Raw genomic sequence first — 24,789 nt, 5'->3', positions numbered from 1 at the left:
CCGGACAGTCGTGTGATTGAATGGATGGCAAAAATCACTTTTAAAGACACTCCTCCTTGTATATTTGCCCATTTATGGTCACTCCAGTGATGAAAACTTTAGTTTTCTTTCCACAACTGCAGATGCTTTGACATACCATCAATTTGTGAGCAATCTTACCTGCATAGACATATTGGAAGTTTACTGGGGCATTACCCTTCCGTTTGGCAAGGTAAAACTTGTATCCCGGGAATTTAAAGTCAATTTTAAAATTAAATTCATCGCCCATCAAAATACATCAATTGTATTTCGTCAGAACTTGCTCGACCAGCATTCTTGCGTGATGTCTGGCACCCAGGATCTGTTTCAGGGTCCTGTTGGGATGCTTACTGACATCATACGACTTGAAACCTTCGCGCCAACAGATTATTTGAGCTGTGCTATAGGCGCAGTGAACCTTTTCGCTAAATCACGCAAGGAAATCCCAAAATGGTTCCGAACTGCTCTGCAGACTTTCACTTGTAGTTTCTGGTCGTATGTTCCACTTTTACGATTGTTTTGTTCTATGCGATCCAGCAATAGTGTTTCCCGATAACGTTTGACAGTTTTTACAGTCAATTTCGGTAATTTTAGATACTTTGAAATCATTCCTCCTGACCATATTGGATTTCCAACATGAGTGTGCAAAATTTGTTCCCATCTCTCGCGTTCCATTCTCGATAACTTTTGAATGTGAGCATCAATACTGATGAAACTTTCACCATAAATTAAACTAACCTCCCGCAACGATGTGATGTATTTTACTTCTCGGTGCGGCCACCAGAGGAGCCGCAGTAATTGGAAAGAAACGGCCAAATACTAAGTGGATCGAGCTTTAATCAATAAGTAGAAAATAGATTTACCATCCAAAATTGTATGTTTAGTTTAAGAGAATAGATATAAAACCACGTTTTTACTTTTCAATAACGTTTTTGTGTGTTTGTTTTGCTTCAATGTTTATTACCTATCCTCGGTCCTCAATTCAGATAAATGAGTGTATCGAAGGTAGTCTTCGCTTTCAATCAGCGAGGTGGTAGTGCGCACAGTGGGCCGTCTCCCGCACACTTTCCATAAAACGAAGAGCACAACAGCCCAACGCCAACGAAATAGTTGGTTCGATGAAGAGTTGCTGCAAGTGACGAAGAAAAAAAATGCTAGTGGCTGGTGGGCCCTGTCCAGAAAAAAATCCTAGCTGTGCCAATGTCACTGCTCCCTCACCGCACACAACAACGGACCGCCGTTGATGAAAAGACCAATGAATAAACAACACACAAGGGATGCACAAACTCAACTAGGTCGACGATCGCCAAATGGTAGAACGGATCAAATTACACCGTCTATCCATCCAACCATCCATCCATCCATACGCACTCATAACAATTTTGCAGCGCTCAATCAAACTCCCATCCCATTGTGTAAACAGTCGACGCTCGCTCTCTATGGCGAGTTGGTGTTCAGCGTATTTGCTGAGCAAAGTATGTCTAAAGAAATCCATCATCTGAGCGTCAGCACTACACCGACTGCATAGTCCCTCCTCAATAGGATGAGCTTTCTATGCCTAACGCCATGGTGACGATGTGTCGGCGGCAAAGCGCTTCATCATTAATATCAATCCGCGTATACAAACGTGGATATAGGTTCCACATGTGCGGAAGGAAAAGATGATCTCGGGTTGTGATTCTGATGCATGTTGAAGCAACCAATAGAGAATACAATTGCTGGTTTGGAAAACAACATTAATGATAGTTTCTATTTTTCAGTAGGTATTCAATGTGTAGTAATTATTAATTTATTTGAAACAACTTCCACTGTCATCGTGTTGCAGCTGGCCACTGTTTCCCGTCTAGCCTGTCAGTCTATGTGTCGCATTTGTGGAGCATGTTTAGTGTCATATCAGTTGGTGTCGAATGAATTCCGCGGGGACCGGTTGCTTTCCGTCGACACAACATATGAGTGATGCAATAAGTTGCATATGTACCTACCATTGAAACAGCAGCAACATGTGAAACTGTAGTGAAACAAATTTGAAATACTCTTTTGAATTGCAGAAACTTATAACTCTATTACGGAATGATAACAAAACTGTTTACACTTAGCGTATTTCTCAATCATTTGAATTGAGGCAGGGAGCGGGCCATTTGGCATAAAGTCATTTGGCATAACGCCATTTGGCATAAGGTCATTTGGCATAAAGGCCATTTGGCATAACGGTCATTTGGCATAACGGACATTTGGCATAATTGTGACCAGCGTCAAAAGTAAGGGTCTTTTGGCATAACGGACATTTGGCATAACTTTTTCTTTGCGTTCGCTGAATGGTGACTAAGTGGTGCGGGAAATACCCCGGAATAGTAAATATAACACTCGTCGATAGCAATATGAAAAAGACATTATCCTCTCGTGGAAAGAATGCATTTGCAATGCAATGTAAAAGTGGCGCAAGTCTGGATTAGAGCAATGGTGGATGTAATCTCTTCTCTAGAAGTAGGCGTGTGACCGAATTATGGTTATGGAGGATGTAATCCCTTCTTTAAAAGTAGGTGCTTGCCCAGATTATGGCAATGGAGGATATGATCTCTTCTTTAAAAGTAGGCTCTTGCCCGGATTAAGGTCGTGGTGGATGCGATCCCTTCTTTAAAAAAAGGCGCTTGCATGGATTGTGGCAATGGAGGATGTGATCCCTGCTTTAAAAGTAGGCTCTTGCCCGGATTAAGGTCATGGTGGATGCGATCCCTTCTTTAAACGAAGGCGCTTGCATGGATTGTGGCAATGGAGGATGTGATCCCTTCTTTAAAAGTAGGCGCTTGCCCGGATTATGACAATGGTGGATGTGATTCCTTCTTTAAAAGAAGGCGCTTGCCCGGATTGAGACAATGGTGGATGTGATCCCTTCTTTAAAAGTAGGCGCATGCTCGGATTAAGGCCATGGTGGATGCGATCCCTTCTTTAAAAGTAAACGCTTGCATGGATTATGGCAATGGAGGATGTGATCCCTTCTTTAAAAGTAGGCGCTTGCCTGGATTATGACAATGGTGGATGTGATTCCTTCTTTAAAAAAGGCGCTTGTTCGGATTAAGGCAATGGTTGATGTGATCCCTTCTTTAAAAGTAGGCGCATGCCCAGATTATGAAAATGATGGGTGTGATTCCTTCTTTAAAAGAAGGCGCATGCCCGCATTGAGGCAGTGGTGGATGTGATCCCTTCTTTAAAAATAGACGCTTGCACGGATTATGGCAATGGTGGATTTGATTCGTTCTTTAAAAGTAGGCGCTTGCCCGGATTGAAGCAATGGTAGATGTAATCCCTTCTTCAAAAGTAGGTGTGGCCCGAATTGTGGCAATGGTAGATGTGATTCCTTCTTTAAAAGAAGGCCCTGCCCGGATTATGGCAAATGGTGGATGTGATTCCTTCTTTACAAGTAGGCGCTTACCGCGAATAAATCAATGGTAGATGTGATCTCTTCCCGAGTAGCACAATTCAGATTGATTTGGTTGCAGTTACTCATATGTGACTTGATTGGTTTTAGTAACTCGTCTACGACAAGTGGATTGCTTGAGTTTTTAAAGTCTTGCCCGGATTAAGGCAATGGTGAATTTGATCCGTTCTCAAGGCGCATGCCCGGATTGAAGCAATGGTGGATGTAATCCCTACTTTAAAAGTAGGCATGTGGCCGGAATAAGTCAATGATGGATGTGATCCCTCCCTCGGAAGCGGAAAGAGTTCCGGAAAATGTTTACCATCGGTCTAAATTTATCAGAAAACAACCTCGACCTACTTAATCTACGCTAAACATTACATGAAATATCATTTTCGCTTTCACACTTCAAAATTATGCCAAATGTCCGTTATGCCAAATGAACCACTCTTTTCTTGCAGTTCTAAATTATGCCAAATGACCGTTATGCCAAATGACCATTATGCCAAATGGCCTTTATGCCAAATGACCTTATGCCAAATGGCGTTATGCCAAATGACTTTATGCCAAATGACCCAGACCCATTGAGGCAGACTACCGCGGGGTTGTCACATAGTGCGAACGCCAGAGATAAATATTAAACAAAAAGCCAGTTGTTGACTTCATGGTAAGCACACGGTGGGAGGGGCTTGAGAAGTGAACTAAGGCAAGAGCCAAAGTTTAACAGACAAAGCCGTTACATTCATCTGTTTCGTCATTTGACGTATAAATTATCGTATTCTAGGCGCCGCAAATTTTTATTATTAAACATCTTTACAAATTTCTGTTTCTATGGAAAACACTCTCAGAAAAACACATAGACTAAGCGATTCTAAAATGACAAAATTTACGCTCAGTTATGACAAGTTTATTAGCACGCGCTCTGTTTTGTGACGTCTTACAATAATAATGCATATTCCTTCCTCCTCCTAAACTGCCTCATTAATACTCACTGCTACACGATCCACTAAAACCCTGGCGTCTGTCGGATTGTTCGCAGCAAAACCAGACAGAAGCATTCCGTTGTTGGTGACTTAGTTTATTATGAATGGAATTAAAATTCAATTTTCCTAGAAGAACAGCAGCACAAAAACGTAAAACGACAGAACTCCGCACATTCCCGGGGTGCTGACAGGGAGAGTCCGCACATGTGTCCGCATACCTCCGAACGTTCTAAATGGAGTGAGTCGAGGAAGTATATATTTTCTCGTTATTTAAAGCTCCTTTGGGAGGTGTAACGAAAGAGACTGAAATAAAAGCAAACATGAACGTACATATCCCAAGCATGAATGCAACCGCGAAGCAATTTGAACAAAAATATTTCAAAATTTCTAATTTTACATATGGATGACAAACATAGGTAGCGTCTACATGTTCAAAACAATATAACGGCGATTTAGTTAACACTGTGCATTAGCTCGATCTAACAAGAATATTGACGATCAATCGAAATTTACGATCCATTCCATTATCGGTGATCAAATTTGAATACAAAACACCACAACACGTTGTTCCTCCAATGTCTTTCGATGTTTCGTGTTTATAGTTTTTAGGCATATAAATATGCATAGGCGATGGATAGATTCTGAAACTTTGTGATAAAAGGCAAGAGTGTTGGAATATCAGGTAGTGTGCGACGCTTCGTAGTTGATCGCAAAATGCCGTATAATGGAGCGGATGGAACTTCAGTATTGTTCTTTCACTGTGAGGGGGTTCCCTTATCTCCAACCAACAGGTTATGGGCCCAGGAACGGTTCCGGATCTACAACTTAGTAAGGATGGATTTGTCGTCCACATTAACGGCCGCATAAGTCGCGTGGCGCAGTTGGATAATGGATTGGCCGCGTAAATCGTAGGTAGCGCCGGGCGGAATTCATCAGGAGGTCGGAAAGTTCGGTTGGTTGCTGGCTGGTCATGAGTTCAGGAGAAACTATGGATCGAACCAGAAGCAGGGAGAGCTTCGAGAGGTGTCGTACAAGCATGCACTGGAGAGGTTGTCTTACAAACTGCGGAGTGTGGGCAATTTGTACTAGCAACAGATTGGAATAGGAGGAAATGTAGATCAAGACAAAAGGCTTGGTGTTAGCAATAGAGTTGCGAGGCGTGCACACTAAGGAGGAGTGTTGGAATATCTGGTAGACGCTTCGCAGAAGATCGTAGATAGGTTGGAAGTAGAGGCGCCGGTTAGCTGTAGTTGCACTTTGGTAGATTTAGGAATATTGTTATGGATGTCTAAATCTATAAACATATGATGCTTTGGGATATTTACGGTATTTTGAAGGATTTGCCGTACAGTAAAGATTAGATCCGTTGTCAAGAAGTCGTCTTGATCACTTCCCACGAACTCATTCGTAATTGATAAGATGGATTGATAAGATCACTTTGTAGGCCTCTTTGTGGATAGTGATCGCTCGGTAGATCTAACACTCTAGCTTGCCACCTATCTTGTAGAATCGTCATATAACCCCTTCTTTTCACTCCTCCAGTAGCCGTTCTGTTTCTCAAATTTTAACTGTTAGTCTGTGTGGACAAGAGTCCAGCTCTACCGGACCTATTTTGATGAATGCAGCATCTATATCATCCTTAACAGCTGTTTTATTGCTTTAATAGCACAGTAATTAGGGCAGCAGGATTGGCGATGCCAGATCTACGAAAATTTCCGTAGATCTACGGAATTGATTCCTTACCACGGATTAACGGAACCGAAGATAAAAACTACGGAAAATAGAAAATTTCTGCCGAAATCTAGGGATTTTTTTAAAAAGCGCGCTTTTAATTTCAATCGGTAAATATTTCTGTGAGTTGAATCACCAGTACACATCATACATAAAACATGTTGCAAATAATTTTGTACCCAATTCATTCAGAGAAGTCGAACATTCTATTCGAATTGTTGAAGAACACCTGGAGCTAAGTTTAAACAGCCGTGTGTCCAATCTTCGAAGGAGGTAAGCCGACAACCTAACATTTAGGCCTTCGAAACGCATAATATCTCAATAATCCGGCTAGAAGGACCATTAAGTTGGGTTGCCGGACCCTCTCCAACACAAAGAGAGATAATTAGAGGGCACTATCATAAAAGTGATTGATTTCACAATTCATAGCACATTGTCCGACAGCACACACATTTTTGAACACGTAATTACATATAGGTACATCAGAAGCTGTTGATCCTTATCAAAGTGTAGACGAAAAAGTAGTAGAAGATTCTTTCTATCGGAACCAATGTAATGCGAAGGATTTTCTGCGAATTATTATCTTCTGGAGTACCTAGCAGCTGACCATCGGGTATTTCGTCCATGCTACTTAATTTATCGTCGGAAACCATCGCAGCTTTGCCTGATGTCCGTTTGGAGCGAGCGGTGAACATGAATTTGACTATTCTCCGATAAGGGCCGGCATCGCGGTGCACTGGACACAGAATCAGTGAGTCTGTGAGTTGGACGGAAAAGGTATGGATAGAATAAGGTATGATACGAGAGGCATTTGTGAGTGACTTCTTCGGTAAGTATTTTTCATTTACATTCATACTAGATCATCAAGATATTGGGATTCGAATAATTCGGTATGGTTGCTTTCAAACCAATAGCAATATCAATTTTAAACTTTGCATAGTTCTAAGCTTTGCTTATTCTTTACAAGTGATCATGTTCGGTCAATGCTAATAGAAATGTTTCGTTTTGTCATCATAATGCAATTTCCGGATTGTCTAAAAATGACTTAGTCTCCAATTTCGGTTTGTGTTATTTGTATATTGTTTGACCTTTTGTTGTTCAACTGTGCCCAGCCGATGGGCATCATGGCGTTCATAGAAGGGCATATTGATTATAATTTTTACTTCATTATATAGACAAATATCGATTGTCTGGAACCCAAAAGTTCGTCGATTTATTTTTTGCGATAATCAAAAGTCAGTATCTTAATTGATCCTAATTCAGTAATTTCTAGTGATGCTGCTTACTACTCACCCGGTTGACTTTTTCCGGTGGTTTTCCTGGATTACCCATAATATTCATATTAGTGACTATACTGTCTTATAAATCTTCTTTGAAAAAAATGAGGATATTTGTTAATCAAAACGAAAATTATATACACCGTTTCTGGGCACTTCAAAGTCGGATTTTTAATTCGATTCGTGGTCCGTGCAAAATTTTACAAGAAGAAAAAAATGTCTTAAAAATAAGTTAAGTTCATACGAATATTCTGTTTAGGTGCTTATAGATGCTGTGATTAACGTTTTCTAAGATCGATGTGTTATATGTGAAGTTTTAAATAAGTTGGCTTTTAAGTTTTTACGAGGTAACCGAGGTAACAATTTCAGCTGTGGAATATACGCAGCTGTTGTAAGTAAATGTGGTTTATTTTTATTGTTTTATTTCTTGTTTTCCTCGCTATTGTTTCTTTTTCTCGTTCCAGAGGGCGAGTAATGGCGCTTGAACCTAGACTCATATGTACGCTGATGAACATAAGCATTTGTTATGTTTTCATAGTTTTCTGTATGAGTTCATAAATAACTTTTGTCCATCAGTGTATAAGCCAGGGCACTAGACTAAAAACTGTGTCCCATCCCAAGATGTTGAGGTCCCAAGGAGTGAACATTAATCATCTTAGCTAAGTCACTCCCAACGATTCATCAATAATCAACTAATCATGTAAACGGAGCGATTGGTACGAGATGTCCCCGTTCTATAACTTAATTGTGAAATCAAGTTTAGAATTGATTCTCACAGGTATTTTTTAATAACGCTGCACAGTAGGCCTGGCCGTTTTTATACTATACTTCAACTTTCCTTCATGATAATCCAGAGCTTACTTATTTTCACTGGCGGCGTAAACTGGGGCCAAAATTGTTCCAAAACATTTTTTTTTTCCAATTGTTATAAATCCCGGGGACACCACCGAATGAATTTTTCGAGGATTTTTCGAAGGAATTCACTTAAGTAATTCTGACGTAATTTCCGAAGTTATTCCTGGAGAAATCTAGGTATATCTTCGGAAATTCCATTCGACATTTCATTGGAAATCCCGTCAGGAATTCATCTGGAAGTTCCTTAAGGTATTCTTGTAGAAACTTCTTCGGATATTCCTTTAGCAATTTTCTCAGAAATTCCTTTAGACATAATTTTCGAAAATACATTCGGGTTCTCTTTCGGAAAATCCTTCAAAAACTCATTTGTGAATTCCTCCAAAAATACTTTCGAGAGCTCCTCCAGGAGTTCCAAATAATTTTCAAAAAAAACCGCCAGTGATTCAATTGGACATTCTTTCAGGGATTCCTTCAAGACATCCTTCGGATAAGTCACTGTAAATTTCTCCTGAAGGGATTTCCGAATGTCTATCCGGAACTCGTATGGTCCTGGATCGCTCATGCCGTTTCGCCCTATTTGTGAACGACAAGTGATCTTTTTTCAATGGTGTTGTACTTTTTACAACGGTGCGAGTCTCGGAAGGTTAAAAACCCGTATAAGAAATTCTGAACGAATTTCCGGAAGAATTCCTTACGGAATTTACTAAGGTTCACCTAAAAAAAAACATTTGATGGAATTTGTGAGAAGTTAGTTTATATATTTTATTTATAGATCATGTACACCTCCGGTGGTGCAAAGAGGCCGACTTGAAAGATCTCCATCCTGAGCGTTGTCCAGTTATCGCTTTAACCTATTGCCAGGTTAGATTTTGGTCGACTTCTTTTATTTCTTCGCCGCCATGCGCCTCTGGGTCTGCCTCTGCTGCGATGTCCCGCTGGGTTCCAGTCTATTGCTTGTTTACAGATTTCGTTTCCGCCCCTACGTAGAGTGTGGCCGACCCAGCCCAACTTCCGATCCCGAATTTCTGTTGCTATTGGCTTCTGGTGACAACGACAATGGAGCTCGTTGTTTGAGATTCAGTTGTAAGGCCACCACGCTCGAATTATATACCGCAGGGATCTGTTGATGAACACCTGCAGTCGTTGAGTGTTCTTCACAGATACACACCATGTTTCGCTAGCGTATAAAAGCACAGATTTCACAGATTTGACGCCATTTGGCTACCAAGATATTGAAAGCTTACAACATTCCCCACATTTGGCATCAGGTGGCAGAACTATACACCCGCCTGAAACGTGAAGCAACAAACATTGGACTGGTGGTTAATGGGTCGAAGACAAATAACATGCTTATGGGCGGAACCGAGCGTGACAGAGCCCGCCTGGGAAGCAGTGGTACGATTGAATCCTTGCTAACGGCTGATAATAATGTTAGATGCGAAATACGAAGGTGCCACATCTGTAGAAGTCGGGCCTTCTACAGTATCCAGAAGAAACTGCGATCTAAAACCACCGCACCAAAACGCTGATATTGTGGCGTGAAATTTCTGATTCAGTGTTATCTGTTTAGATTCAACCTAAATAAATGAAATGAAACGAAACCGAGTTTGTACAATCCCGTTTAATTCCACCACTTGAAACGAGTGCTCCTAAAGTTTTGGTTAATCGTGTCTCGATTCTAATGAAAATTGTGAATTTAAAATGAATGCTGAAATAGTGTGATTGTTACCCAGTCATCTAATGTGTAAAATAGTTAGGGGCTGGGGAAACTTGATCCCCTTTTCTCATTATCGATATATCACAGCCACAAATAAATAAACTATAGCAATGAAAAAACGATTTTCACACAGACTCTCTAAAAAACATATAATTTAGCATTACTGATGTGTGACAGTCTGTAAATTGTTGTTGTTATTGATGACTATCGATTTCTTCGAGAGTGCTGTCAATAATCGAAATTTAAAATATTCGGAGGGAATTGAACCCTCTCCTTGGACTTACTTTGATAAGAGTAAAAACGTATTGTCAGATTGTTTAAACATTTTTCATCTAAAATAAGGTTATTTTCCGACTTGCTGTGCGTTCTCATAAACGATTTTAGTTATGGACCTCGACAGCGCATGAAATTTTAGAATTTGGGAAAACTTGATCCCCTTTCTAGATATCTTCTCAATAAATATTTTTTCGAGTCAACCCTTCATAAAATCTGTCAAATCTACTAAAAATTAACTGCCTGTGAACAAATTATTTTTTTTATTTTTTGCCTAATTTTCGTATGGGTGACTAATGAAGGATCAAGTGACCCCATATTAAGGCATCAACTTAAACTCCAAATATCCTAAAATTGTGATGGAATGTTGACAATTTTATTAGCACAGATCATTCAGTATATTCATGGCTTTCTTGGACCGATGCCACCGCAATTGGGGCTTTTTAAAAGTAAGGATTTAGCCCCCCAAATCATGATCGTAACAGCTTCCGAAAAACATCTATCATGGTATTTGTTTGTTTATGTATTAAAATCCAACTGACAATAAAATGTTTAATTGAATACTTAAACTAATTGGATACAGCGGTACGGAAAGAGTCGAGTATCCGATGACGAAACACGTCGACTGGTACGTTGAAGTCAAACAGGTCCAAAAACTCGTTGAAGCGTCGGCAGATTGACCGAGTTGGCTCGTGTTGTGCATAGGGAGTGAGTGCTAGTAATGGACTCCTAACGACTAAAATTGACTTCAGTCGCTTCGCTAGAGAGAGCCTCTTGACAAATTGTAGTTCTGCTACACCAGATGACAAGCAACACCAGCATCGTGTTTCGTACATAAAACTAGCCAAAACATTCATTTTTACCAATAAAAAAAAGCATTTTAAAATTATATAGCTAGCATGCCTATTATGGCCACCCCCGGCACCATAATACGCAACGTCGAGTTTGTTTCAGAGCATTAGTGATTAATCATAGATTTAATCATGATTAATGAATAATAGGTTATTTAATCATTATTCATTAATCATAATCATACAAAAAATACGATTCAATCATTAATCACAAAGCATTAATCATAGATTTTGCATTTAATCATTAATCACTAATCATATTCATGATTTTTTTGAGTTTATTCATTAATCATCAATTTTAATCATTGCATACATCGCTTTTATTCATTAATCTTTAATCATAATCATACAATTTCAAAGGTAAAAAAACATAATTTGGTCGAACGGTTACTTGATTATTGATCACTATGCAAATCATTTAATTTGATTATTCATAATTATTAATCATTAATCATATCGATCGTTAATCATTAATCATACACATATTGTGTCAACGTTTAATCACGATCGGTAATCATTAATCATACTTCAAACGTTTTATTCATTAATCATAATCGTTAATCATTGTCAAACATTAATTTAATCATTAATCATAATCATTATTCATTTTCAAAAATCATTAAATCATCAATCATAATCTTTAATCATAGAGTTGAATGATTTAATCATAACAAATTTAATCATTCATTGGAAGCTTTATTCATTAACGCTCTGGTTTGTTTATATACGTATTATGGTCCCCCCATTTGATTTACATGTTCCATTCCCACATGTTCCTTTTGCCTATAATGGACCCCCCTTGTGTGCTAGTAATGGACCCTCTAGCATATTAACATTTACAAATTAGTTAATATAACTAAATTCCTGTTTCCCTGTCCATAGCAAATGTATGGAACTGCTGTCCTGTCCTTCACCCGACGGAAGCTTGCAGAAAATTGTCGATTCCAGCGTTTAATTTGGGATTTTGTTCAGGGGGTCCATTATACGCACGGGGTCCACTACTAGCTCACTCACTCCCTAGTTGCAAGTCTGTGGTTTTAGATACAAAAATGAATGTTGGCGAAGAGGTCTTTTATGTGCATACAGATTAAGTTGCGACAGTAGTTTTGGACAATCGATATTTCCAGAAAGCAGCTTCCCAGCAAACGTGGCTTGAGCGGCTATTCGTCAGGTCGCGCCACCTAAGAAAACGTAGAGCGTATCTCACAAACTTTCGTTGGACGGCTTCAATTCTTGCGATCCACGTGACTTGGAAAGGGCACCAAACAACAGCAGATGATTCTAGTATTGATCGCACGAGGGAGCAGTAAGAGTGCTCTAAAGCAAAGCAGATCACGGAACTCGTCGGTAATTTCAAAGATAAATCCCAATTGACGATTAGCTCGCACAGATAAAAATATGTTGTGATTTTAAATGTATTTTCATGCACATAATTGGAGCATGCAAATAAACGTAACATTCAATCGATCTTACTGTTCTTTTAAATCGAAATAAATTTAAACCGTGCTCGGTTGTAAAAGTCAATCTTATTTAATGGAACATCAAGTGTTTATTTGTTTGTTAGGATTATCTGTAATTTTACACGTCGTTGAATTTTCAAAATTATTTGCTGTGCGGGTGACAATATCATCGTATGTAGTGAAGTCTGAATGTCAGTCCGCTGTCCAGGATAACGCCAAGATCCCTGATGTGCTGAACTCCAGCGAGCGGTTATCCAGATAGGACGTAGTGAAAGATGATTGGTGTTTTTTTCCGATGATATGAAATGATTTTGCATTTTTCGATACTTAGGCTCATCAGATTTCTCGAGCCCCAGTCTTCAAAAGTACACAGCATGTTCTATAGGTCAGTGTATGCTACATATCAGGAGTGTATCCAGTATTTTGCGCTTGGTAATGGCGGCCAAGTGAGTGCCTTTTTGACGTTCAAGAGGTAAAAAATATTTACATATTTTAATCAAAGTAGGTCTTGAACTCTTGACAAATATTGGCACTCATGAGCTCTGCCACAAGAAGCAACAATTTTGTTCATCGAAAGTCGGAAAATGTTTTCTGCGTTTTCTGTAGATATTCGCTACGATTATGTTCTGCTAACGATTGTACGACAATTCCCCGAAAACCAATTCCCCGAATGCAATTTCCCCGAATGTAATTTTCCCGAATGTAACAATTCCCCGAATGCAATTTCCCCGAATGTAACAATTCCCCGAATGTAACATTTCCCCGAATGGAACAATTCCCCGAAAACATATAGTACCTCTTACAAACACATCTTTGCAATCGACTGTAAAAAGCAGCGTTTAAAGATACGTTCAAGTGTGTCTTATTGGACATTACCAGCGCAATATCCTTTGGTGAAGATGGGCGTGGCCAGGAGTAGTTATCCTCGCTTTCGTGATTTTGATCATAGATTGATTCACACCTTCCTTGATTTCTGATAGCAATTTGATTAAAGATTTCAAAAGAAAAACAGGACACTAGCGTCCAATCTACAAAGTACACCGTAACTATGCTACGCTTATCAGCTCAATATCCTTTCGTAGTATTAGATGTTCTTGATCCTCCAAGATGTGTTTTTAAATTATAGAAATATCAAGGTAGAGTGATTTCCAAGGTGCTTTTTGATCTATAATAGTTGTACAACGGCTGTGTTTTTTTAAAAAGCAGAATCGCAAATGGCAACTGCGCATAAAAGCGTTTTTTTACCTCCGAAATTAAACTCCTGTCTTGTAAATACCTTCTTAAGAAGTTTGAGGCAATGGTTGATGTGAATCCTTTTAAACAAAAATATTGCATTTGCCCGGACTAATGCAATGGTGAATGTGATTCCTTCTTTAAAAATAATGCATTTGCTCGGACTAATGCAATGGTAAATGCGTTGCTTCTTTAGGGAGTGTTTCCCCAGATTATTATTGTTATTATTCTATCTTTAATAACACGTATCTGCCCGCAATAAGATAATGTGGATGTAATCCGTTCTTTAAAAGAAATCATTTCCACGAAGTAAGGCAATGGTAGTTGTGGTCCCTTCTTCAGAAATAGGCGTTAGCTCGAAATAATACAAATATGAATGAATTGAGAATGATAATAAGGATTAATGTGCTCTCTTATTTTGATGCCAATTACCAGAATAAGGAAAACATACATAAGCAATATGTATTGAATGTATAATAATCGAAAAACATTTTGCCGAATTCATTTTCTCAGAATAGTATTAGGCTTTTTTTTCAGATTGATCTAAAAATTGGCTTTTTCTTTGGTAAGTGTAGCATAGCAGCAGTTTTGAAACATATAATTACTCCATATCAATCTTTCATTATATCTGGCAAGCGCGCTCCTATAGTGAACGAATTATCTCGTCTTCTTGCCTTATTATGGACAGACGTTCTTTCTCGAGACGCTTTATACTGGATAGACGAGTTTATATAAAGAAGGCATTATCTCCTCCATTAGCATTACATCGGGTAGACGGGATCATTTAAAGAAGGCACTGTCTCATTGATTCACTTTATTTCAGACAAACGAGTTCATTTAAAGAAGGGACTATCTATCCTCTTTGCCTTATACCGGGCAAATGTGTTCATTTGAGGAAGACATTGTCACTTCCTTTTGCTTTAAACCGGGCAGATGAATTCATCATACCAAGGATACTAATACATTTGAAAAAAAGCAATATCTCTTCACTTCGCCTTGGACTGTTTTCAACTTAGTGTTCTACTAGCATTTTCACAGTTATTGAAAGCTTTCCCGTGCCTGCTAGTTGCATGAATGTCTTGTGTGGCAAGTGCAATGGACACACTGTGTTCAAAGAGCCGAAAATACTTCTCACCCGGAAGCATCCTAAGCCGAACCGAGAATCGAACTCGCAACCTTCGGATCAGAAATTCTCCAATCGCTTTGTGCCGTACTCAAAAAGAAGAGAAGCATTCGGGGAAATGTTACATTCGGGGAATTGTTTCATTCGGGGAATTGTTACATTCGGGGAAATGTTACATTCGGGGAACTGTTATTCGGGGAAATTGCATTCGGGGAAATTGCATTCGGGGAAATTGCATTCGGGGAATTGGTTTTCGGGGAATTGTCGTACAATCCTGCTAACAAATTAATACTTATCTTTGTATTTCAGCTGAAGAATTTGAGAACCAGGAGCACAAAACATTGAAAATCCTGCTACACAACATCTATAAAAAAAAACCTCGGGCTGAAAGTCTCCTTAATAAAGATACAAAAAAAAGCCAGATTAATCCACCTAGCGGTGATGGTGCCTTTCTCGACCTTCGTAAAATGTGTGTGCTTGAAAAAAGATGAGCTAGTGGCTAGGAGTAAAAAAGACAAATTTCTTTGTCCGTTCTATGAAAATCAGATTATTTATGGCAAAGATATTGTAGATCCAGTTGAAAACCGAAAATCATATTTTGTCCCATTCCCGGATGTCGCAACTGCATCGCGAGTGGTGCCTGACTATGGCACAGTTGGGCACTACTCGCGATGCAGTTGCAACATCCGGAAATGCGAGAAAATGCGATTTCGCGGGACCTCAGTTCGGTTTTCAGCTTGATCTACAATATGCTAATAAGAATTTCGACATTTTTGTTTCCTTTTCCAATCTTTTGACGTACATAACCCTGTTTTATTTCACCCAGTCATATATTTTAAGGATATCACTTTTGGATGTTAGTTGAACTGAAGCTCCGACTACACAAAAGAAAACGAAAATGTCATTCCCATCACGCGAGCGGAGGGCAACATTTGTTATGATATAAATCTCATGACCGTCTTTCTGCCAAACTTCCGAATGAAGTGGGAGAGACAGAGACATCATCTCAGTTCGTCGAGCTGAATCGATTGGTATATAACACTATGGGCCTTCAGGCCTTCTGTAAAAGTTTGGATTCTGTACCGAACATACACCCTTCTCGTACAAAAACTCTACAATGGTGTTTCAGCCATAACTTCCGACCCCACCGACCCCTCTAGCCAACTTTCAATAGGAAACAATGGGACAGGATTCTGCGTCGAATGCAACTTGTTGCGTGTGAATCGATTAAGGTTAGGTGTCCGAAAAATAGGTGACATTTTTTGTGATTTTTATGAAAAAACCCAGATTAATCCACCTAGCGGTGATGGTGCCTTTCTCGACCTTCGTAAAATGTGTGTGCTTGAAAATAGATGAGCTAGTAGCTAGGAGTAAAAAGACAAATTTCTTTGTCCGTTCTATGAAAATCAGATTATTTATGGCAAAGATATTGTAGATCCAGTTGAAAACCGAAAATCATATTTTGTCCCATTTCCGGATGTCGCAACTGCATCGCGAGTGGTGCCCGACTATGGCACAGTTGCGCACTACTCGCGATGCAGTTGCAACATCCGGAAATGCGATTTCGCGGGACCTCGGTTCGGTTTTCAGCTTGATCTACAATATGCTAATAAGAATTTCGACATTTTTGTTTCCTTTTCCAATCTTTTTGACGTACATAACCCTGTTTTATTTCACCCAGTCATATATTTTAAGGATATCACTTTTGGATGTTAGTTGAACTGAAGCTCCGACTACACAAAAGAAAACGAAAATGTCATTCCCATCACGCGAGCGGAGGGCAATATTTGTTATGATATAAATCTCATGACCGTCTTTCTGCCAAACTCCCGTATGAAGTGGGAGACAGAGACATCATCTCAGTTCGTCGAGCTGAATCGATTGGTATATAACACTATGGGTCTCCAGGCCTTCTGTAAAAGTTTGGTTTTGGAGCGAACATACAGCCTTTTCGTATAAAAAGGCTAAAATGGTGTTTCGGCCATATCTTCCGATCCCATAGTCCGATCTAGCCAATTTTCAATAGGAAACAATGGGACAGGATTCTGCGTCGAATGCAACTTGTTTCGTGTGAATCGGTTAAGGTTAGGTGTCCGAAAAATAGGTGACATTTTTTGTGATTTTTATGAAAAAAGGTATTTTGGTCATAACTTCCAATCCCATAGTCCGACCTGTCCAATTTTTAATAGGAAACAATGGGAAAGGATTTTGCGTCGAATGCAATTTGTTGCGAGCAAATCGGTTGAGAATAAGTGCCTGAAAAATGAGTGACATTTCTTACGCAATATTTTCGTATGAATTTGTATTTTGGCCTTAACTCTCGATCCCATAGTCCGATCTGGCCAATTTCAAATAAGAAATAATGGGACAGGATTCTGCGTCGAATGCAACTTGTTGCGAGCAAATCAGTTGAGGATAAGTGTCCGAAAATGAGTGACATTTTACGCGATTTTTTGTATGAATTTGTATTTTGGCCATAACTTTCGATCCCATAGTCCGATCTGGCCAATTTCAAATAGGAAACAATGGGACAGGATTCTGCGTCGAATGCAACTTGTTGCGAGCAAATCAGTTGAGGATAAGTGCCCGAAAAATTAGTGACATTTTTACACGATTTTTCGTATGATTTTGTGTTTTGGCCATAACTTTTGATCCCATAGTCCGATCGGGCCAATTTCAAATAAGAAATAATGAGACAGGATTCTGCGTCGAAAGCAACTTGTTGCGAGCAAATCAGTTGAGGGTAAGTGCCCGAAAAATGAGTGATATTTTTTACGCGATTTTTTCGTATGAATTTGTATTTTGGCCATAACTTCTGATCCCATAGTCCGATCTGGCCAATTTCAAATAGGAAACAATGGGACAGGATTCTGCGTCGAATGCAACTTGTTGCGAGCAAATCGGTTGAGAGTAAGTGCCCGAAAAATGAGTGACATTTTTTACGCGATTTTTTCGTATGAATTTGTATTTTGGTCATAACTTTCGATCCCATAGTTCGATCTGGCCAATTTCAAATAGGAAACAATGGGACAGGATTCTGCGTCGAAAGCAACTTGTTGCGAGCAAATCGGTTGAGTGTAAGTGCCTAAAAAGTGAGTGATATTTTTTACGCGATTTTCATATAAAATTTTGTATTTTGGCTATAACTCCTGATCTCATAGTCCGGTCTGGCCAATTTCAAATAGGAAACAATGGGGCAGGATTGTGCATCGAATACAACTTGTGGCAAGCAAATCGGTTGAGGATAAGTGCCTGAAAAATGAGTGACATTTTACGCGATTTTTCGTATGAATTTGTATTTTGGTCATAACTTTTGATCCCATAGTTCGATCTGGCCAATTGCAAATAGGAAACAATGGGACAGGATTCTGCGTCGAAAGCAACTTGTTGCGAGCAAATCGGTTGAGTGTAAGTGCCCGAAAAATGAGTGATATTTTTTACGCGATTTTTTCGTATGAATTTGTATTTTGGCCATAACTTCTGATCCCATAGTCCGATCTGGCCAATTTCAAATAGGAAACAATGGGACAGGATTCTGCGTCGAATGCAACTTGTTGCAAGCAAATCGGTTGAGGATAAGTGCCCGAAAAATGAGTGACATTTTTTACGCGATTTTTTTGTATGAATTTGTATTTTGGCCATAACTTTCGATCCCATAGTCCGATCTGGCCAATTTCAAATAGGAAACAATGGGACAGGGTTCTGCGTCGAATGCAATTTGTTGCGAGCAAATCGGTTGAGGGTAAGTTCCCGAAAAATGAGTGACATTTTTTACGCGATTTTTTCGTATGAATTTGTATTTTGGCCAAAACTTCTGATCCCATAGTCCGATCTGGCCAATTTCAAATAGGAAACAATGGGACAGGATTCTGCGTCGAATGCAACTTGTTGCGAGCAAATCGGTTGAGGGTAAGTGCCCGAAAAATGAGTGACATTTTTTACGCGATTTTTTCGTATGAATTTGTATTTTGGCCATAACTTTTGATCCCGTAGTCCGATCTGACCAATTTCAAATAGGAAACAATGGGACAGGATCCTGCGTCGAATGCAACTTGTTGCGAGCAAATCGGTTAAGGATAAGTGCCCGAAAAATGAGTGACATTTTTTTTAGTAGTTTTGCGCACACACACACACACACATACACACACACATACACACACACACACACACACACACACAGACATCACCTCAATTCGTCGAACTGAGTCGATTGGTATATAACACTATGGGTCTCCGGGCCTTCTATAAAAAGTTTGTTTTTGGAGCGATCATATAGCCTTTACCGTATACTTAGTATACGAGAAAGGCAAAACATCTATAATATCTAATTATCATGAAACCTGGAATTAAACATGAATTGGCTGATTCGCTCTTAGGACGATGGTTGGTTAGTTAGCGGACGACATTTAAGAAATAATATGCTTCATTACGACTAAGGAAATCCGTAGAATTATCCGCCAAGCTTCGTAGTAGGATGTTTGTCGAAGTCCATCATAAGTCCGCCAGTATTTGCTTTGTTCAACTCCGTTAAAAGCTAACCAAATCTGTCGAATTCATTCCAGCAAGTTTGCTCAGGGATCCTGGTGACTGGGCCATTTGTTGGTCTACCCAGTCCATCTGAGTATTCTTCAAGTTAAATAAGTGTTTATAATATTGATTGCAACCATCATGCCGAGAGCGACGTCGTTAAATCGGGCTAAAAAATGTCCCACAGCGGTTTATTATAAAGCTATTTCAGCCGTAGCCTAATGACAAAAAGATTTCACTTTTGCGAACTGGGCTTTGACTAGTTACCATTTATACATGCGTAATTAAATTTTGTTTGCGACTGGAAGCGATTGGCCCAGGATCGAGTCCAGTGGAGAAGGATACTCCATTCGGCGTAGGTTCAACGAAGAGCTGTAGCCCATCAAGTAATTAAATTTTGTTAGAATAATAAACATATGAAAACTCTTATATAATAGATATCTTGGAGAGAGGGCCAGATTATTTAGAAAGCAATACATTATAGATTACGCAAAGCTGAAGTTTGACCAACCAGTATCTAAACAAACAAAATTCATTATTTCTCAGGTTTTTATAGGGAGTATGTATAAAAAGAAGAACATTAAATAAACTCTTCGCGAGATACGAATAGTAAGCAACATTCTGAATAACTCATTTCTTGTAACATGCATTCCAAAGATTCGCACAAAGTAAATGAGATGGATAATGTTCTCGTTCTCGTGATTTTCATATTCTTCAGCTAAAAATTGAAAATATTTATTTGAAATTAAGGTGGAAAATAAAGCGAATGTGGGGAACAATTTAATCCACAAAAGATACTCTTTTGACTTTTCAGAAATAAAATTGTTGATTAAAGACAGAGCAGATGAGTGCCAATATTTTTCATAGAATCGAAGCCTACTTTGATTAAAATATGTAAATATTTTCTACCTCTTGAATGTCAAATGGCACTCACTTGGCAGCCATTATCGAACACAAAATACTGGATACCTGAAACCTAATTTTCCGTACCACCCTAGCGATTTAAAAGTAAAATCGATTGAACGAGTGATGTAAACAACCTACGTTTACGGTCTGGTCAGTAAAGTGGTCACGTTGATAAGCGTTGATATTATTGAACATGTTATTCTACCAATCGATGTATTGAGTGAAGACGCTCGAAATATATAAGGAAGTTATGATTACTATAAACATTTTATTTTTGACGAATTTGGCGGAATTTTCAGTTTATAACTCTTCAAGAACTGATGATTTTGATTTTCTCGTACATAAAGCCATTTTTTTAAATGATGGAAAAACCTCAAATTCCCCAATACCAAAATATGCAGAGCAATCCTTAGCTCTTCCTCTGTCTAACCCAGGGAAAATGGATCCACCTTTTTCCCCCATTCAAAAATACAGGCATTTGAAAACAACGGATTTTTTCAAGAAAAACAGTTATATCTCTGCAATCCACCAATGAATTTACTTGGTTATGTAACCAAAACATGCATTTTTTATGCTCTAAAACTCTGTAGAAGACGTCACTTCGATAAAAATTAAAACTAAAAAGTTACAATCAGAATATTGATTTTTTAGGGTCACCCTAACATAGTTATTTAAAATTATCATAACAAATGATACAAACGACGTACAACAAAGGTTTCTTCAGCAAAGTGCCTCAAAATTAAATAAGGCACAACTTTCTAGAACATCGTACAATGCTAAAATTAGAAATATAGAACTTAAAAATTTTATCTCAAAATGTAGTGGGGCCACCCTATTGCAACAAACATTAAAATAAAGCTTAAATAATAAGCTCAAATAATAATAACTTTGCTGAAGACACTTTAATCCTAAAAAAATACCATTATGGTGAAAATATTTTTTTCCTCGTAATTTCACGACGTGGCCCACTGTGCACTGCTCACTATCAGTGGCATCGCGTAACCTCACTTTTTACCTGTGCACTGATACAAAAAATGAAAATTTGAATATTTCTATAGCCCAAATGGAAAATAAAATTATCAGAGTCGTTTAAACTAATCGAAATCTAGCTATTCTATACATTTTCGCAAGAAAATTCCTTAAATTTAGGTCCAGTGCACAGGTAGATTGAGGTTAGGGAAACGCCACTGCTCACTATACTAAAAAATATGTTAAAACCAAACTATTTTTGTTCTCGATAAATCAGGTGGTGGGTCAAGTCTCCTCACATTTCCCTTTCTCTGTACGAAACAATGTATTACCGCTGAACTATTGGTTAACTCACGTGATGAGTCAACGTTACATCCTTGCACATGAGAGTCTACACTCAGCGAACTAGACTATCGAAATTCATAACTGGTGCCTTATGAATCTTCGACTGATTATTCCACCAACAGTGCTTCTTATACGCAGTTACCTTCCCGAGTAACCAAGCGTCGATGGGCGTGTGGTCTACATACCGGCCTCCCGACCCCGATATCCATGGTTCGAACCCAGTCTACCGCACTTCACTTTTTTTCAAATGAAAATCATCATTCATAAGGCAACATATTGAAATTCATACCGATTCCTCGTGGCAAATTTTCATAAGGCGTTTGATTGAAAATCATACGTCCATTTTCCTCAGTGTAGGCTAACATTACCTACCATAACCTCTCGTGAAATATCTATTTCTTTGTGGTGAAGCTGGAGCCACTGGCATCTTTAGCAATGTTACAGTTCTAGTTATACTTTTTCCTCGATTTACAGATTTTACAACTGTCAAAGATATAAAACGGGAAACGCACCTTCAGTGTCAGTTACAAACTGCACATGTATTATACTGAAAAACAAAAATATGATCTGCCGTTGCTGATTCAAATGTCAAACTGCTGTGATGTCGATGAAGCTGAATTTTTCAAAGCTGATAAAGTGGTCTCCAGTAGCCTGGCGAGCAAAGGCGTAGGATTGCCAATCCGGAGATAGCGGGTTCGATTCTCGGTCCGGTCTGGGATGTTTTCGAATTGGAAACTTTCTCCACGCCCTGGGCATAGTGTATCCATTGTACTTGCCACACAAGATACATACTCATGCAATGGCGGGCGTAGAAAAGCTTTCAATTAATAACTGAGGAAATGCTAATACAATACTAAGTTGAAAAGCAGGCCAAGTTCCATTTGGACTGTTTTGAACAAAATATAACTCGCGTAAAGCCTGTTGCAAATTCGTGTAAAAATACATCTGAAGAGTCATCATCGGAATAACATTGAAATTCTGCATTCTGGTGCTTTCAAGTTGTTGTTCGGAATTTGAATCAAAGCGTTCGGAATTTGAGACAAGCGTTTTTTTATCTATTTTTTTTAAATTGAATTATAAATTAGTTGGAATGTGTCTAAATGCATGCGATTGACAAATAACTAACGGTTTCACAACAGATTTATGGATGCGCAGAGCTGGCCACGATACATTCAAATGTATGCAACCTTACTTCAACTAAGCAATATCAGTTCAAATTAATTTACTTGTATATCCAATGCTTGACACCAAGGATTAATGTTTTTAAATTGTTAAACATAACATAACTTATGTGTTAACAATAAAAAATTTTCAATGTTGATAATCGTGGCAAAGTATATCGATTAGAGCGGAAGTGCTGAATCGAAGATTTTTTTATTAGTATCCACAATAATAACTTGCTTTCAAACGGTATTTCCTCCTTCTTCTCTTTTCCGCATTTTAATGCTTTGAATGCATATTGTTTGCAAATAAAAAAGGACCTAAACCGAAGGAACAAAGAAAAGCACTTGAATGGGAGAGAATGTCATTAGGGCGAGGAAAAGAAAAGGATCAAAACAGCCTTTTCCTACAGTGGTCCTGTGTGGAAATCACAATAAGAAGTCTATGAGCTTATCCGGGCCATTTGGTTTACACATGTGGGAACAATTAGTTGAAAAAATATCTCAAAATTATAATTCGCACTTACCTCACACACGCATGCAACCTGTTCCTGCGTAAATCCAAAACTTGGCATCGATTCCCGATCAGTGCTGTTCAATCCCCCATTCTGACCCATCAAATCCAGATCATTATCATTGTTGTTGTTGTTATTGTTGTTATTGTTGTTCAAGCCCCCTCCGCTACCACCTCCGCCGCCCATAGCCCCCAAAACTGCCGCATTCGCTGCCTGTGGACTGAAAGTAGGGGGCGTTTGTTTACTGGCCGCAGATAACTCGTAATAATCGCTGTTTGGATGCTGCAACATTTTGCTTTGTACTTTCACTGACTCCGACTGGTTTCTTTGGTTCTGGTAGATCTTCTTATCATTTAGTGCTGTCGACAACGACACATTCTCACTTAATCCACACCCCCGCCTTATATTGCGCAAATATCACAGTCCGACACGCTCTAAATTCGTGCTTCTCGATTTTCTTCGTTGACGCAGCTGTTTACACTCTTGCTGAGCAGCGACTAGCGACGATGCTGGGAGTTGCGCCTCGGTCAAATATTTCACCCGCCGAATGCTTGAAACGCACGTCTACGGCTTCAAATGGTCACACTAAAAATAGCCCCACGTTGCATACACGATGCCACCTTCACCGCCGGCCGGCCGATTCGGTTTCTGCAATCTATTCCGCCGACAAAATATGAGCAAAAAATCTAAACCATTCGCCGAAATACGACACTAATGTTGATCAACGGCACAACATTCTGTCACAAAATCCGACGGTGCTTGCCACATTACGCTAATCTATCACGCACGAACCTATTCCTCCTCACGCCCTGTCAAAGTGCTTGCTGCTCTTCTGATCCGTTGCCAAAACACGCCACCCGCTAGTGCAATTGATCTGACCAACTCACTCCTTTGGCATCAATTACCTCGTCGTAATTCAACCGTTTGTACAACTCCACTTGGTCATATTGCACAAAAATCTACTAAATATCCACTATCCGAACGCTTAGATTCCAATCCACTTCCGAACACAACGAACGATCGACGTGAACTGCTGAGATCCTTTTGCATGGGCGATCTTGCAGCACCAACAACAGCCGTAAGCATTGTGGGTGGTAGTAACTCACTCGTCGGAACGAGGCGAGATCCGCTCGTGTGTAGTGGTGTACACAACAGAACGTGCGCGCATGCTCTGATTGGACAGTGGGCGTGTCTTTTTCGGGATGGGTGTGGCTACGAGAGTGATAACACACGAGCGTTGTTCGGTTTTACCTTCCGCTTCACCTGCCCAGGTCGGGAAGGTAACTGTTTGATGCACTTCGCTACTCCATTCTTTTTGGTCTGGGGATAATGATGATGGCTTTTTGCGGTTGGTCTTTTTCATGTTTGATTTAGTGAGAGAAGGTACGAATTATAATGGTTGCTGATATGGTTGAGAATTCTTCTAATGAC

At 39.2% G+C, this 24,789-nt stretch overlaps 1 protein-coding gene across 1 annotated transcript in view; it reads right to left on the bottom strand.

The window, feature by feature from the left end:
* Positions 1–24,377, bottom strand: part of LOC134220621 (homeobox protein SIX1) — a 116,836-nt gene extending 92,459 nt beyond the window's left edge. Inside the window, exon 1 of the mRNA XM_062699720.1 lies at positions 23,371–24,377. Coding sequence (XP_062555704.1) covers positions 23,371–23,649 — 279 coding nt within the window. The 5' untranslated portion in view covers positions 23,650–24,377. The remainder of the gene's footprint in view (positions 1–23,370) is intronic.
* Between the last annotated feature and the right edge of the window lie 412 nt (positions 24,378–24,789).

Source organism: Armigeres subalbatus, chromosome 3, assembly GCF_024139115.2.
Source record: "Armigeres subalbatus isolate Guangzhou_Male chromosome 3, GZ_Asu_2, whole genome shotgun sequence".
NCBI classification, from domain to species: Eukaryota; Metazoa; Arthropoda; class Insecta; order Diptera; family Culicidae; genus Armigeres; species Armigeres subalbatus.
Note: the sequence above shows the minus strand (reverse complement) of the source record. Positions and strands in the feature narration are given on the sequence as shown.